At 41.0% G+C, this 15,781-nt stretch overlaps 2 protein-coding genes across 2 annotated transcripts; both read left to right on the forward strand.

Annotated features, from left to right (window-relative positions):
* Window positions 1-39: 39 nt before the first annotated feature.
* On the forward strand, window positions 40-2,090 carry rnasekb (ribonuclease, RNase K b). The gene is made up of 3 exons (XM_076889473.1): window positions 40-269; window positions 1,234-1,316; window positions 1,470-2,090. The coding sequence occupies exons 1-3, from the start codon at window positions 192-194 to the stop codon at window positions 1,612-1,614; spliced, it is 306 nt and encodes a 101-aa protein (XP_076745588.1). The 5' UTR covers window positions 40-191; the 3' UTR covers window positions 1,615-2,090.
* A 1,641-nt stretch (window positions 2,091-3,731) lies between these two features.
* On the forward strand, window positions 3,732-15,781 carry LOC101479067 (uncharacterized). The gene is made up of 9 exons (XM_076889474.1): window positions 3,732-3,832; window positions 9,312-9,606; window positions 11,763-11,822; window positions 11,932-11,994; window positions 12,879-12,907; window positions 13,161-13,181; window positions 13,279-13,701; window positions 14,535-14,765; window positions 15,233-15,781. Exons 2-9 carry the CDS (start codon window positions 9,312-9,314, stop codon window positions 15,491-15,493), a joined length of 1,383 nt encoding a protein of 460 aa, XP_076745589.1. The 5' UTR covers window positions 3,732-3,832; the 3' UTR covers window positions 15,494-15,781.

A 15,781-nucleotide genomic window follows, 5' to 3' on the forward strand; every position in this document is an offset into this window, starting at 1 on the left:
TGTATGGGCACAGGATATTTCATTGGTCGCTGGCCTGCGGCTTACGAACAGTAGCGACATTCGCCGAATAAAGCCGAGCGGTGAGATCAGCTGACCGAGAGGCTTCGTTCTTCGATGGGTCCTCTTTCAGTTTAGAGTATAATAATAGTAATAATAATAATAATCTTTTGATCGATCAAAGGGACGCGGACATGCCGTCGCTGCTGTTCTGCGGGCCGAAGATGGCCGCGTGCGGGATCGTGATCAGCATCTGGGGCGTCATCATGCTGGTAAGATCACGAAGGGACCGACTATTTCCTGGAAGGCTAAGGAACTACCAGTGGGGACTCTGTATTTGGATTAAATATAATGTTATTATGAGCAATTTCTTGCTGCTAATTTTATTCGAAGTTGGTAAAACTCTCAACGCATTTCAACGCTGACTGGCTAATCACTGAATTCCAGTACTTCTCGGGTACATAGACGGAGCCCACGTAGGCCGATCTGAATGTAGTTCTGCTGGTTTCACCCTCCTTGACCTCCTAAGACCCGAACTCTTCCATGGCATGGATTTTTAATTTCTCTTTGAAATTTGGGCTAATTGGGACCTGATGAATGTAAAAACAAAGAATCACGAGATTTGTTTATTTTTTTACCTGAATTTTGTTTCTAAGAAAAATGAGAGCCACATATGAGGATATTCGTTTAAAATTTTGATAAAACAGTAGCACCATAATGTCCTCGTAAGTGGATATCCTCCCAGCCCATTGTTCCTTCAGTGGGCTGGTTTCAGTCATTATGCAAATGTCCTGTTTGTAAGAGTAATGTTTATAACTTTCCTGGATGACTGAGATGCATCAACACATTTTGCGACTCATTTTATTTCTGTCTGATAAGAAAACTATTCAATCAGATATTTCATTCACCACAAATAACTACAGTTACACTTTCAAGCATTTTTAAACACCACATCTGAAATTCAAGCACTTTTCAAACCTTGAAAAGACAATATTAAAATTCAAGCATTTACAAGGATTTCAAGCACCTGTACGAACCCTGTTTAAAGGTTCTGAGGTCTCAGGTCTGTCAGTTAAAATATTTAGCAGATCACTTCCTGCTTTTCTTATCAGAATAAATCCTCGGTTGAAGCAGTGAACAGAAAACATTTAAACTCAGTGACGAGGTTCGATTCGTAGCTGTGGCCCTGACGGGTCCCCGAGCCTCATGTTGACCCCGTGTCTTGCTCTCTTGCAGGCGATGTTGGGAATCTTCTTCAGTGCCAAGTCAGCCGTGCTGATCGAAGACGTCCCGTTCACCGAGGATGACATCCATAACGAGTGAGTTGGGGGTTAAAAGCTGCTCGGTCGGTTCGACCCGAGCTTGAGACGCTGCGACGCGTCATAGATGCGACGGCAAATCAGAGGAAGCAGGGTCAGTCTGACCGATGACAAACAGCAGATAAACTCGTCTTCTCCTTTTTTTCCCCGCAGTAAAAATCCCCCTCAGAACATCTACAGTCTCTACAACCAGGTCGGCATCAACTGCTTCATCGCCGCTGCCGTCTACGTGGTGGTGGGCGCCATCTCGCTCTGCCAGGTCCGACTCAACAAGCGGCAGGAGTACATGGTGACATAAAGACCTGCGGCGATGGCCTGACCTTTGACCTCGAGCACCTGGTTCCTGTCCATAAAGTTTATTTATATCTCAACGCTGGAAAATCTGATTGGCTAAGATTAAAAAGGGGGCGGGGTCAGGTATCACCTGGATTATTTATTTTGTATTTACGTGTTTGTTGTTGTTGTTGTTGTTGTTGTTGGGTGAATTGTTGTTTCATTCCTTTCCGTTGGACATGAAAGTGACCAAAAGTGTGAAACACTCACGTCTGCTCGCCACATTAATCACATTAACAAGGAAACGGGGGGGCGGAGCCCCGAGGATGCCTCCACCATCAGCTGAGGCGGTTTTATCGTGTCACAAGAACAAAGACGAAGGCGTCGCTCGGGCGTCCTCTGCTCGAACAGATCGGAGGACATGAGGCGGTGCTGTGTCTCTGATGTGGGTCTGTGTTTGCTGGAACATCGTTTGCAATAAAGTGTGTGAGTGGAAAACTACAGGGAGTCGTCTTCATTTCAGTTACTGTGGAAAAATGTTCCTCATGGATTTAAATGGGGTTCGTTTTGTTTGGTTTGGTTTTAATTATGAAAGTAACATTTTTAAGAAACTTCTTCTGTGTTGATCTTTAGTTTAAATTATATATTTTTTACTGGAGTATTTTCAGAATTTGCTTCAGAACAATCTTTAGTTGCCATTAGTTCACATTTTTTGATGCTAAGATGGAGACTTGATGTTTTAGAAGATACCTTAGTGTTAATAGCGATAGGAATTTAAGCTTTCCTTTAAAAATAAAATGGTGTCACCTGTCCAGTGTGTTGAAACGAAATTGTGCACAACTAAAAACCAATATGGGGGAAAAGGATGTCATCAATGAATTCCTCTACAAATATTAAACCTGGGTTTTAAATACCCACCAAATCCAAGTTGGGTTAGTGAGTGTGGAATATAAAGTTGTGCTACAATATATCTACTGTTACTCTGTAAACATCTGAAACTAAAATAAGTCTGTTCTTCAAAAACGTCAGGGTAAACCAAAATGAGCCTTGTGAGGTTTTTTATGTGCATGTTTTTTTTTAATAAAACCTGAATGTGAGTCATCAATATTCCAAAGTCCAAAATTGAATTTCATCTTTTTACTAAAGTGAATGCTGGAGTTTTATAACAGCTAGTTTCCAGTATTAGAGAAGTTAGACGGTGAGTTCGGGCTGTGGAGAAGTGCAGTATCCACACTGTCCATATAAACATGTAATAGAAAGGCAGCTGCTTTACTTTGGGTGTATTCCTACACTGAATAATCTAAGCAGTAGTGATGTGTGGATCGATACTGAAATATCGATTCCTCCGATACCAATCATTCATATTCTAGAATCGATTCTCATATTAAAATATCGATAATTTAGTAATGTAGGGTAAATTTGTAGTTTATCATTAACAGGAACACAGTGGAAAGAAACTATATCATTTGGATTGTCTACATTGGAAGGGACTACTTCCTCTTCTGCCTTTAATAGTCATGTGCGAAATACAGCTGTATGAATGTGTTGCAGCCCCTTGTCGTGCGCACTCACAACAATGGCTGGGTGTAAATGGAGTAATGTGCGGACGTATTTTACCTCCACAAACAGCCAAGATGCGGTTTGTGATACATGTGGCAAGAAACCGAGGTGTTCTGGCAACACCATTTACCTCGTCAAACACCTCAGAGTAAATCATATCACAGAATATGATGAGCGTATGTTGAGGCGAACTGAAGACGAGGAGAGGGACAGGTGCTGCTGGGGCGAGACAGACGTCTCTCGAGGAGTCCTTTAGTGCTGCAGGCAGGCAACGTGTTCAAATGGCACACAACTTCAGTTTTCTGTATGATAATTCTGCATTATTAAGTGATAAGAACAAGTAATCTGAAGTCCTGTAATTATTATGAATCTATAATTTGAGATACAATAAAAGATACAGTTAAAAAAAAGTTTTTGCACAGAGTATCGGATCAGTATCGCCGATACCACCCTGAATTTTACTTGGTATCGGATCGGATGGCAAATCAGTGGTATCGCACATCACTGCTAAGCAGAGCTCTGGTAATAATACTACAATTATTATTATTACTAAGTTTTTTAAAAAGACAGGCACGCGGACGTTGACTCCGCCCCGGTGCGAAAATACCGCCAAACTCGAATGTACGGAGACCGGGAAGTAGTGACAGCAACAGGAAACAGGCTGTGGACGAAAACAAAGAAAGGTGAGCCTTCTTTCACTACTTTCTAATTGTTTTACTGCTGGAGAATGAACGAGACGACGCTATGTTAGTGCTCGCTTTCGCGAAAGTCTCTTTTTCTACAGTCGTTGCTTTTTACCCGCTAAATCACCGTGTTACCCTGAACACGTCGCGTCGGGAGCAGGTCGGAGTGTCCGTGTCTGTTTTCACGGACTCTGACGGACGGCATGCTCTCCGTGTAGACTCTCTGTAGGCGAACACGTTTTATGTGTTTGTGTGTTAATGCTGTTACTGGAACACAGAGAAAACATGTTCAACAAAACTTACTTCATTTGATCTGCGATAGAAACCAGAGGCGGAGCCAGACATTTGAAACACCCTAAAGGGTGGTATGCATGTGGGATTTTTTTTTTTTTTTTTTTGGGGGGGGGGGGTTAGAAATGACTGAAAGATTAATTGGCTCTGTTTTGAGTTTTGTTCAAAAAAGAATGACTTCATATAGGGAAAAATATATATCACATGTGCAGGACACCTTAAACTAGTTTTTCAATTAAGCAGCGAGGCAGAACAAAGTCGGGCTGTATCAAGACACGAGGACTAAACCCCGATTCAACCAGACCCAGAACTGATCCAGAATTAAAACCGGACTACAACAGTTCAAAATCAGCACTACTGAGGACTTAACCAAGACAGAACCAGAATCAGAACTAGATGATAGCAGCACTAAAAATCATCATAGACCTGCACTACACTTGTTTTTTAATAATACCAAAGTCCAATATTTAGATTGAGAAAAGTTTATATAATTATTCAGCCTTGTTGTGCAAACAAGCCTGCAGAACTTAATGAATATAGAATTTGAAAAATAACAAACCTAAAAAGAAACACGAGGTACGAGATACATGAGGACCTGTGATACGGTGATACTTTTGGCAAACAACCATGTGACTAACAGGTGTGTCTCACCTGCTCTTGTTCCCTCTTTGTGCTGACAATCATCAAATCTACAGTTGAAACCAGATATTTACTCTTCAGATAAAAACACTTTTTAATTGTAACATCAAATCAGACTAAATGTTTATTTTTTAGATAAATATAAAAACATATTTGTTAACTTTAAGAGTAAAGAGAGAAACTGTCTGTATTTCTTGTAAATGGCACCAAATTGTATTCAAACTGAGCCACACTTATGGAGCTCCACAGTTCTGTTCCTGCTGTTTTGGTTGACATCTCTTGATGTTCCCATGTCACAGAAACAGGCTCTGTGTTTTGGGGGTGTCTTATATGCATCCACAGCTGTGCCACCAATTTACTCACATGGACTCTACGAACCAATCAGAAGCTTCTTCAGCTCAGAATGGAATCGTCTGCAGTTTTCTTATTAATTAACAATAAACTTAGTGTACATGTACTCCTACATTTGATCAAAGTGATGATAAATAGAAGCTCTGTCTCTCTTTATTCTGACATTTAACTCATTCAAAATATATTTCAATATTTATCTAAAACAAAAGTTTACTCTAAATTGATGTTGTGCAGTAAAAATGTTTTGTTTTCTCCCTAAAGTGTAAATATCTGGTTATAAATGTGAATATCCTGCTGTGTACTGAAACCCCTCTTGTTTTGCATAGAAATATACTGAACAACATACAAAGCATAATATATAAAATAACATTTACCTGAGTTTTTTCTTTGAAAGAAGCCTCTAATGTCCATTCTTATATTTCAGTACATAACTGAAACCGATTTAGTCGGGGAGGGTAAAAACTGAGAATATGAAATAAACACACGTAAGCTAAGGCTACGTTCACACTGCAGGCGAAAGCGCATCAAATCCGATTTTTTGACCCTATGCGACCCATATCCGATCATGCTATGACAGTGTGAACGGCGCAAATCCGATATTTTCAAATCCGATCTGGGTCACTTTCGTATGTGGTACTGAATCCGATACATATCCGATGTTTTAGAAAGCGACTGCTGTTTGAACGGTCAAGTCGCATTAAATCCGCCTTTTACGTCACCGACACAAGACTGAAGCCAATTATCAGCGCCAGAGAAGACATCGCGAACGCTTCCTGGCCATCCAGTGTAGATGTCAGTGAAACTGTTGGGAAGACAACGTAAACATTTTATTTGTACTGTATAATCTGCAGATTCTGACAGAAATCTGCAGCTATCCTTTGAAGCAGCGCTCCTCTAAAACAGCAATAAGGATCATTATTAGGTTATTTACATTATTATGTAAATAACAAAATAACTTAAAGCAAAAATTGGGAAACATGAAGACCGAAGTCTTTATATTAAGGGCCATCAGTCAAACAATACTGTTGCTCTGGGTCTAAACAGAGCGCGTTGTGTGTGACATCTTCTTTTGCGCATGCGCCGCTTTGAGCGTTCACACTAGAGCGCGTTTGCTGTCGCATTTTATTTGTAGTGTGAACGAGCAGACAAAAAAATCGGATTTGATCAAAAAATCGGAATTGAGCATCAAGACCTGCAGTGTGAACGTAGCCTAAGACTCTCTATAGAAACAGCATTGTTGTTGTTCGGCTTTTCATTTCGCCATTTGTTGATTCACTTGAAGAGCGAGTAACGTAACATGGGTCAAGTGATCAGTTTGATATCAATCTTTCGTGATTCACCGTCATATTTACATTATTTGTACGGTACAAATGATTTGCTTTGGTACCTGGTAGAGCTGCACGATTAATCGTTAGAAAATCGCGATCTCATTTCCAAATGACAACGATTTAAAAAAAAAAAAAAAAAAAAAAAAAAAAGACAACGACGATTGTACCGCATTTTGGTCCGGGACGTAATCTGCATGAAAACAAGCGCTCACTCTTCCTGCTCAACAAATGACAAGGGCGGAGCCTTATACCATGTGATACAGAAGCTGTGCCGTGTGATGCTAAAATTAGCAGGGAAAACCAACGGAGAGCACGTCAGGGATGACGAGAAAGTGACAGGAGAAAATCCGTCCCGGTCAACCACCCAAACATCAATAACGGGAACCTTACACAGCGCTTCCCTATACCCGTCGACCTCCCGCAGGCACAAAGAAATTACGGAGGCTATCACTTATCACCTGACCAAAGATATGGCTCCCATCAACACTGTGCAAAACGAGGGATTTAGGAAAACGATCAACACCCTAGACAAACGCTACACAGTGCCGTCCCGCAACTATTTTTCTATCGTTGCACTACCTGCTCTGTACACGCAGCGTCGAGCAACGGTGGAGACGGAATTTCAAGCAGTACAACATTTGGCAACAACAAAACGTGAGACATTTATTGTTTTTATGTTTATGTATTGTTTTTATGTTCAGTCTCAACTGTTACGAAGTTGATGTGCAGTTAATAAGTGCAATAAATATTTATACTGGAAAAGAAAATGGTGAGAGAATCGTGATCTCAATTCTAAGCCAAAAAATCGTGATTCTCATTTTATGCAAAATCGTGCAGCCCTAAGTACCTGGTCAAACTTAAGCTCTCCTCTGTCTGCCTGGCTCCGTTTCTCCAACAGCGCACTCACAGGCAGCAGCTGCCCCGCCCCCTCGCTCAGTCGCTTAGTGTCTGAGTTCGGATCATACCAATATCAGGGGGGATTCACGCACAGTCGTAAATTCCCACAGTGTTCACTGTGTGCTTCGAATATTGCTTGCACTTTTTGTTTTATACAGTTGTCAGCCAGGCATCTAACTATGAAAAAATTACACTCCAAAAGATCCCGGGCTTCTGACAAAACAATCCGGGCTTAAGCCCAGTAAGCCACCCCCACGCTCTGCCCCTGCCGGGCAGTATGAAAGCAGCAGTGAGGGTTTTTTACGTGGTTAAAATGTTTAAAACATGTTCCGCGCCATCTTCGGTCAGCGAAGCGTGACGTCATCGGGTCGGCTGGTTGTTGCTAACAGACTTAGTTTTAGTTTTCTTTGTTTTATTTGTCATATGCAAGTTAGCACACGGTCAACATTGCAATAACGTGTTTGATGAGCAGGAGACAGTTACTCAGCAGTATAGCACCGTAATTAACAGTATTAACAGAGTAAATCTATATAAATACACACATGTATAAATAAATGTATCTTGAAGTGGCAGGAGTGAGCAGCACTACATCCTGAGCAGTGCAAGATTTTAGAGTGGCAGACTTAGAATAATAGATTACTTTATGTTAGCTAAATAGTGACAGAATCGATAACTGAGAGGAAAACAAGGACACCAGAACTAAAACTATCAGTTTAAGTCAGTCCTTCTCAAATAGTGTGACCCCTGGGAACAGGCTTTTTTTCCTGTTCTAGAATAAAGTGTAATTGCACATAGAGTACAGTAGGTGGCAGGGTTTGGGTTTTTTTGCACCGGGCATGCACACAGACAGAGCAGGAGATCTGAAGTGCAGTAAACAAACCCTCAAGAAAAATATTTAATAGTGATGAAAAGGCGGAGAGATACGTAGATAATGAAACGAAAGTCTCCCGAAGGCTAAGACGAGGACATATGATGAAGCGTATGTAGCGCTTGTACAAAAGTACAAAGTTGCAAAAGCGAGTGAGAGTTAAAGAATTTGAAGAAAAGCTTTGTGGAGCAGTACAGACTGATATTCATCTTTAACAGGGCTGTCAAACAAAAGAACTGCTGTATAATGTCCTCCGCTATCTCAGTTTAATTGGTCACATGACTGCATCACATGACTAAAATGTGTCATCGTTTTCACAAAGTCTCCGGTTTCGCTGTCCACACTGCAACGCAAAAGCACCATTTTCAAATGTGTGCGTTTTTGAGAGCGTTTTCAAAACACGGCGTTTTCCTTGAGCGAAAACGCCGTCTCAGTGTGGACGGGAGGCCAAAACGGAGAGAAAAGATGCGTTTTCTAAAGAAAACTTATTATTGTGGACGTAGCCTGAGTTTAAGACTGTTGGCAGTGCGCAGCACGAAGCCAAATAAATTAACTTTACTTGAGTAGTTAATGCTGCTGATCGATTTAAATGAGCTCATGAAAGCATCTTTACTTTTCGTTTTAAAATGTTCGTGTAGATTAAGTTGCAGCTCAGATGCTTCATGTTGTTCAAGTTCAGTTCAGGAATCTAGATTACTTTGAGTAGGGATAGTGTGTCTTGAAATCATTGTAATCTCTTCCACTTTGTGTAACTCACCAGATTCAAATTAGAAAATTTCCAAGTTGATGACAAATTTATTTTAATTTGTAGCATTGTTCCTAAACTTGTTACGGTGCTTGACCGGCAGAAACGGCAGATTCATTGTCTGTTTCACATCGACTTCATCATGCTTTTTTTTTTCCAGAGTTTTTGAGGTACCATAGTACACATGATATATACATACAACATGTATCCACACTACACAGAGTGGAATAAGAAGCATCCAAAATATAGACTACAAAGGCTCTGTGCTAGTCTATATGTTTTTACAAGGTTTTAGAGGCTTTAATATGCTACATACAACAGTATTAGTATGTTTTGCTTATTATTTTCTCTGTGCCTCAGATGTCATCAATTTCAGAGTCAGAGTGGAAAAAGGCACTGACCTTCATCATTGAGGATTTGGATAAGTCACAGCTCAAAAAGATGCTGGGATGTCTGAATATCCCCAAACAGAAGAAGACTATCAAGTGCAGAGAAACCATTCCTCAGACAATCATCGAGTGCTACGGAGTGGAAACGTCTATCCAGATAATCGATGAAGCAATGCTCTGGATACCAAGGAAGGATGAAGCAGTCCAGGGCCAGCTGCGCCCCTTTGTTGAAAAACTGAAGAACAAAGAAAACGAGGGGGGAAAAGGTGAGTTCACTCATTGATATTTCTTTTTTTTTTTTGGTCAGGTGTCTACAGGTTTTCCAAAGAATCTCATGTGTAATAGAATAAATCATGTTTAAATATATTCAAATTTGAATCTAACGTTTTATTATAATTGTCTTTATTACTTTGTCCTACCAAACTATTCATTGTAAAGCAGCAATTGAACAAATTCCAAATTAGCAGGAGTGGATCGAGCATTTGTGGAAGTTTTTTGTGTTATTCTGGTCAAAAGTAGTAAAGCATAGTACAAAAAGCAATTGGAGTTAAAAAGAAATCGTGGATCGTTACATGGAGAAACCTTTGGAATGCAAGCATGCTGATCCACACAGGTGTGCACATGGGTGTTCACAGACGCGGACTACAGCTTTCTTGGCTGCTGCCTCAAAGCACATTGTGCGCTGTCTATCTTGCGTGCTGCACAATATCGTTTATTATTTAGTATCTACTGTTATCTACTGCTAGCTAGTTTATTGTGATGGTGCCGTTTTTATTATGTTGCTCTTTGTTGTTTGCTTTCTCTTCTGTTTTTTTTTCTCCATACAGGTGATCCAGGTGTTTTTTTTTTCTTTCTTCCCCCCTTCTCACCATCTCTTCTCCCCTTTGGTTTTCTTTCTCTCCCTCTCTTTCTTTCATTCTTTCCCACAGTCATGTCTGTCCCGTTTGTAGCAACTGAAAATAAAATAAATTCATAATTATAATAAAGGTCAATCAAATGGACCAATATGGCAAGGCCATGATGATCCACTTGGTAAAATAAATCCGCTTGGCATCTTTCTTGGCCTTAAGACAACAATTCTGATGCTAAAGATCCAAACGGGACACAAAAAAGAAAGAAATTGTGGAATCAATTCATAGAATAAAATCTATTCTAAACTTCTGACTCATCAGAGTAGCCGCCTTTGGCAGATATAACAGCTGAACACAGCCGTGGCTTCTTTCTACAATAGAAATCAAATCTTCTCCCATATCTGTTACAGAAGTTCATAAATGTGCGACACTTGTAGGTTGTGTTGTTTTCACTCTCCTGTCTAGTTCATCCCAAACCGCACAGTGGCAAAAGCAGAGTTTTTTTTTTTTTTAAATATTTATATGTATGTATAAAAAAATTCCCTCTCGCCCCTGTGGGCGGTTTATCCTTCAAGCTCGGGTCCTCTACCAGAGGCCTGGGAGCTTGAGGGTCCTGCAGTATCTTAGCTGTTCCCAGGACTGCGCTCTTCTGGACAGAGATGTCCGATGTTATTCCCGGGATCTGCTGGAGTCATGTCACTCTCACTCAGACTCTGGGACCACAGTGTTGTTCCTGTGCAGCAGTTTTCCTTGTTGCTGGCTTTCAAAAATGACAGTTTTGATTTTCAAATGACTCATCAACCAGACCAGCCAATCAGTGGCTTGCAATCTGTTGACATCACATTTTCCAGATGGCCTTGGATTGTTTAGAAACCGCGGCGGAGTTGGTACTAAAAGGTACCTGGTACCATAACCTGCAAAATGGAAAACTTAGCGTGCCGAGCCGAGCCAAGTAGGTACTAGTGGAAAAAGGCTGTGAGTGAAGATGCCTATCAGAGTGTGAACGTTACCATGAAATCTGATCGGGGCTGAAACTGATTCTGTTTTCTAAGGAGCTGTTTTGTTGTAGTCGTGAAGAGAGAGACCACATCAGAGGACACGGTGGTTTCATCTGGGTCCAGTGCAAGTTTGTGGATCTCATTGGTGAAATTATTGGAGGTTTTGATGTGATGGGATGTGTTCTCACAAATGGAAGTAAAGTGATGATAAGGTGCTGGGAAACTTTGTAGGTGACAGAGTTTATACTGTTAACAGTGGGTCTGAGTGGGACCGCTTCTTTGTGGATCTTTGGAAGTCCATATATACGGGGTGTAACCTCTCTCCTTGTAGTTGCTGAAGGCAGATTATGACTCGTTGGTAAGATATTCTTACCAAAGTGCTTAAATTATGTATTATTTATAAAGCTGCTGCAGATGCAGAGTTACATGTGAACAGACTGAACAGTAATCACTGCTAGTGTTTTTACGTTTGCTCTGTGTAGGTATGAAAGAAACCGACTTTATGTTGACTGACTCTTCAGTGAAAACCTGACACACACATGCTCTCACAAGTTGGATTCATTTCTGTTTCAGGAAACAAGAGGAAACGCAGTGAAACTGAATCGGAGTCAGCAGAGAAAACGGCTGAAGCTGGTAGGCAAACACACCCTGAAACTGTGGCAGAGCCACTGAGCTGTGGCCACAATCATGAGAATAAATATTTTATTTGATGTAAGTCTGATGTTGAGCTGTGTGTGTTCAGGCTTTAAGAAGAACAACATTGTGAGTGATTCAAGTTCAGATGAAGAGCGAGAGGCTGAAACTGGTAAGTGCTGGAGGAAACAGTGCTGCTGGATTTTAGTGCTGCTTTCCATCTCAAGAGCTAACTATCCAACACACAGTGATGTCATTTGTTTAAAATGCTCAGTATCAATTTTTTAGATCCATTTCAATTCAGTTTATTTATACAGCACCAAATCACAATGAGTTGTATCAAAGGACTTTATATTGTAGTGTAAAGGCCCTACAATAATACAGAGAAAACCCCAACAATTACATGAAACTCTATGAGCAAGTGGTTGGCAATAGTGGGAAGGAGGGCATCTGCTGAGACCAGTTTGGCTGAGGGGGGAGATTGAGAAACAACACGCTGTGCATGAGGCCAGAGATTAATAAAAACTAATAGTTAAATGCAGAGAGGTCTATTGACACATAGTGAGTGAAGGAAAAACTCAATGCATCATGGGAATCCCCGGCAGCCTACGTCTATTGCAGCATAACTAAGGGAGGATTCAGGGTCACCTGGTCCAGCCCTAACTATATGCTTTAGCAAAAAGGAAAGTTTGAAGCCTAATCTTGAAAGTAGAGATAGTGTCTGTCTCCTGAATCCAAACTGGAAGCTGGTTCCACAGAAGAGGGGCCTGAAAACTGAAGGCTCTGCCTCCCATTCTACTTTTACTGGTACAGGAACCGGTACAAACAGGCTGCAGCCTGACTGTTACCTGTTAAAGTTCGGCTCTGGCTGCTGGACTGGAGTCTGCATACGCTCACCTTTGACGTGACTCTGGGTGTTTGACTAGCTTAGCATTAGCATGCTGTCTGTGCTTGTAAAGAGCTGGCGTTCTGTTAGCAGCATCACGCAGCTGTTTCTGTCCTGGATGCATTTTACACTTTACCTTTGTGCTTTTGTCATTTTACTTTGTTTTACAGATGGACTGAAGAGCCCTCAGCCTGACAAGGTAGAAGTTGTGATTTTTTTCAAAGTTAATGTAATACTGCATGTCACGTTACACCAAGTTTTACATAATTTTATTAACTTGTGGACATTTATGCTTTCTGTATGATAGAAGTAATTACACCAAAGAGATCAGCTCTGTGGGCTGGTAGGGATTTGATTCCCACATAACTGTTTGCACATTTCTGAAAACAGTTTCTTGAACATTTACAATATTCAGTCTATGAGTGACTTACTGTTTAACTCTTTCTTTTCAGGAGATAAAAATCCCTTCATGGGTGAGTGAATTTTTGAGTTTTCATTGGATGATCACAGCATCTGACTTGTTTTGTGATGTAAGTTTTGACTGCGAGCTGACTCTCCATCTGCCTGCAGAGGAAATCCATCCATGATGTAAAGATCAGCGGTGACCTTGGAAACAAAGTCATAGTTGGCAAAGTTGTGGCGAAATCTGTTCTGCGTACATACGAAACCAAAAAAAAGGAGAAGAAGTTTTTCTTTTACCTGGGAGTGGCTACTGAAACAGGCAGCATTAAAGTGATGGTGTATGGAAGAGAGCGCTATCAGCGTTTCCAGGAGAAGAGCTGCTACCTGTTCAGAGAGATCATCATGGACGAAAATGTCATGAAAGTGACCAAAAAGAGCGTCATATCAAAGACAGCAGCTATTGATGTTCCTGAGAACCTGGAGATGGAAGCTCAGATGTTCGTTTATTCCCAGACTCCAGTTTGCTCCATCGGACAGGCCATCGGATCAGCGGAGAAGACATCAGTGAGTGTTGAGGGAACAGTAAGAGAGGTAAGTGTGACCTGAATCTGCTGCAGTGAAGCTGTGAGGGCGCTCGTCATGTTTAGCTTAGTGTCCTGCTGAAGGCTGTGAAACTCTGATGACATCAACCTTTAAACTAACCTTTAATAGTCTTTGAGTGAAATGGACGGAGGTAGGACTGGGTGATATGACCCAAAATTCATATCTCGATATTCTTTAGCTGGATGGCGATATACGATATATCTCGATCTTCTTTTTTTTAAAGCCATAAAGTAAGAACAAACAGAGAGTTTAGTCACAGCTGTGTCCCAGATGTCACACAGGCACTTTTATTAACATACAGCGCAGATGTACATGAAAAATTACTCAAAAATAAATTATCAGCATTTATTAAATAATAATGCTCCATAAATAAAACAATGTTGTTTTTGTGCATAACAAAGAGCTCCCAACTGTGCAGTCAAATTGTAAACTAACAGACGCTGAGCATAATAACAAAGGTTTCACAGCTGCTCTGTTCCCAACTTCTACTGCGTGACTGACAGCCTGGAGTTTGAAATCCTCTTTTATAACGTAACATAGACAATATCGATATAAACGATATTGTCACATCTTATATCTCATAGAAAAATATATCGATATTTTTTAAAAACTCTATATCGCCCAGGCCTAGATGGAGGTTCTTGTTATTACATGAGTCAAACTCTGGCGCCGAGCAATGAAGCCATCACAGTGGCAACAGCTAAAGTTCCTCTAACAGCAGCTTGAGGCTGAATTTGTGATTCCAAACTTCACAGCAGAAATAAACATGCACAGGAGAGTTGTTGGTCTCTGAGTTGTTGTCATGTTGTTGGTTTGTTCAGATCGGCTCCGTTGAAACAGTCAAACTGAAGAACAAACGAAGAAAGAAAGACAAGCGAGAGTTCCAACTTGAGGACAGCACAGGCTCCATCTGGATCACTTTGTGGGGTGAAGACATCAAACAGCTCAGAGGAAAATCACCTGGAGACTCTGTCAGGGTGGTCAATGTAAAGACGAGTCACTACTATGATTCAGTATCGCTGAACTCAACAGATCTCACCAGAATTTTTAAGGTAATTTCTGATTCTGGCTTCAGTTTGAAATGTGTTTTATATTTGGTATTGATTCAAAGCAGAGACTGTCAGCTTTGACCTCCTACTGGAACATTTCCTCACTGTTGTTGAGTCTCTGCTCTCTAGTTAATCCAGCCGTACCTGTTCTAAGTGTCCCCATCAGGTGGTTCACTGTGAGGGTCTCCCTGTGGTCTGACAGACTCATCTCCACCATCTTGGACTCCAGCTGGTGACATCAGTCTTTGCTCTGCTCTGTGAGCTGGAGGGTGACTCCAGAACATGTTCATGTGCTGTTACCTGAGCAGAACCAGGACTGTCTGCTGCAGGACAAGATGGTGGATTTGGAGTTCTTCTGCAGGATGAGACTCACTATGAAATCATCATTGCTCACTTTTTTAAATAACAAGTTCTTCAGTTTTATTGGTTCAACATGTCCTGATCTCTACGGTCAATCTGGTGTTTTGCAGGTTCAAAGTGCCACAGTCGAGAACGTCACAATCGAGATCATTGGGATCAAAGACACCAAGAAGACTGAAACAGAGGTGGATGCACAGATCGGCAGCGGAGAGGTGCAGTCCTTTGTGGTGACTTCATCCCTGCTGGCAAAAGCGTTTGGTGTCAGACTGGAGGGCGACTTTGAGGACAGACTGCTGGAGAAAATGCCGTTCTCAGCAGATGTAGAAATAAAGGGAAACAAGATCATGAAGATTGAAGCGAAGGAGAAGTAAAGATGAGTTCCAGTGTTCAGGCTGCAGATTTTGAGTTTCAATAAAAAATGTAAATCTCTCTTGAATCAGTTTTATATTCCGAATCATGAAATGTGTGCTGTTTCTTTCTTCTTTCCTAACTGGTTATTCTGATTTTTCTTGTCATCTTTTTTCCTGTGTGTAAGAACTGTACGTTTATATTCATGTTGTCAGTGCTGTAATGCAGTAGATTCTCATAATCATAACTAATGGCTCTGATGTTGAGGATGGTGGAATGTTTATGTTGGAATAAAAAAGGCTCTGATTTAA

This window comes from Maylandia zebra, linkage group LG10, assembly GCF_041146795.1.
Source record: "Maylandia zebra isolate NMK-2024a linkage group LG10, Mzebra_GT3a, whole genome shotgun sequence".
Taxonomy (NCBI): Eukaryota; Metazoa; Chordata; class Actinopteri; order Cichliformes; family Cichlidae; genus Maylandia; species Maylandia zebra.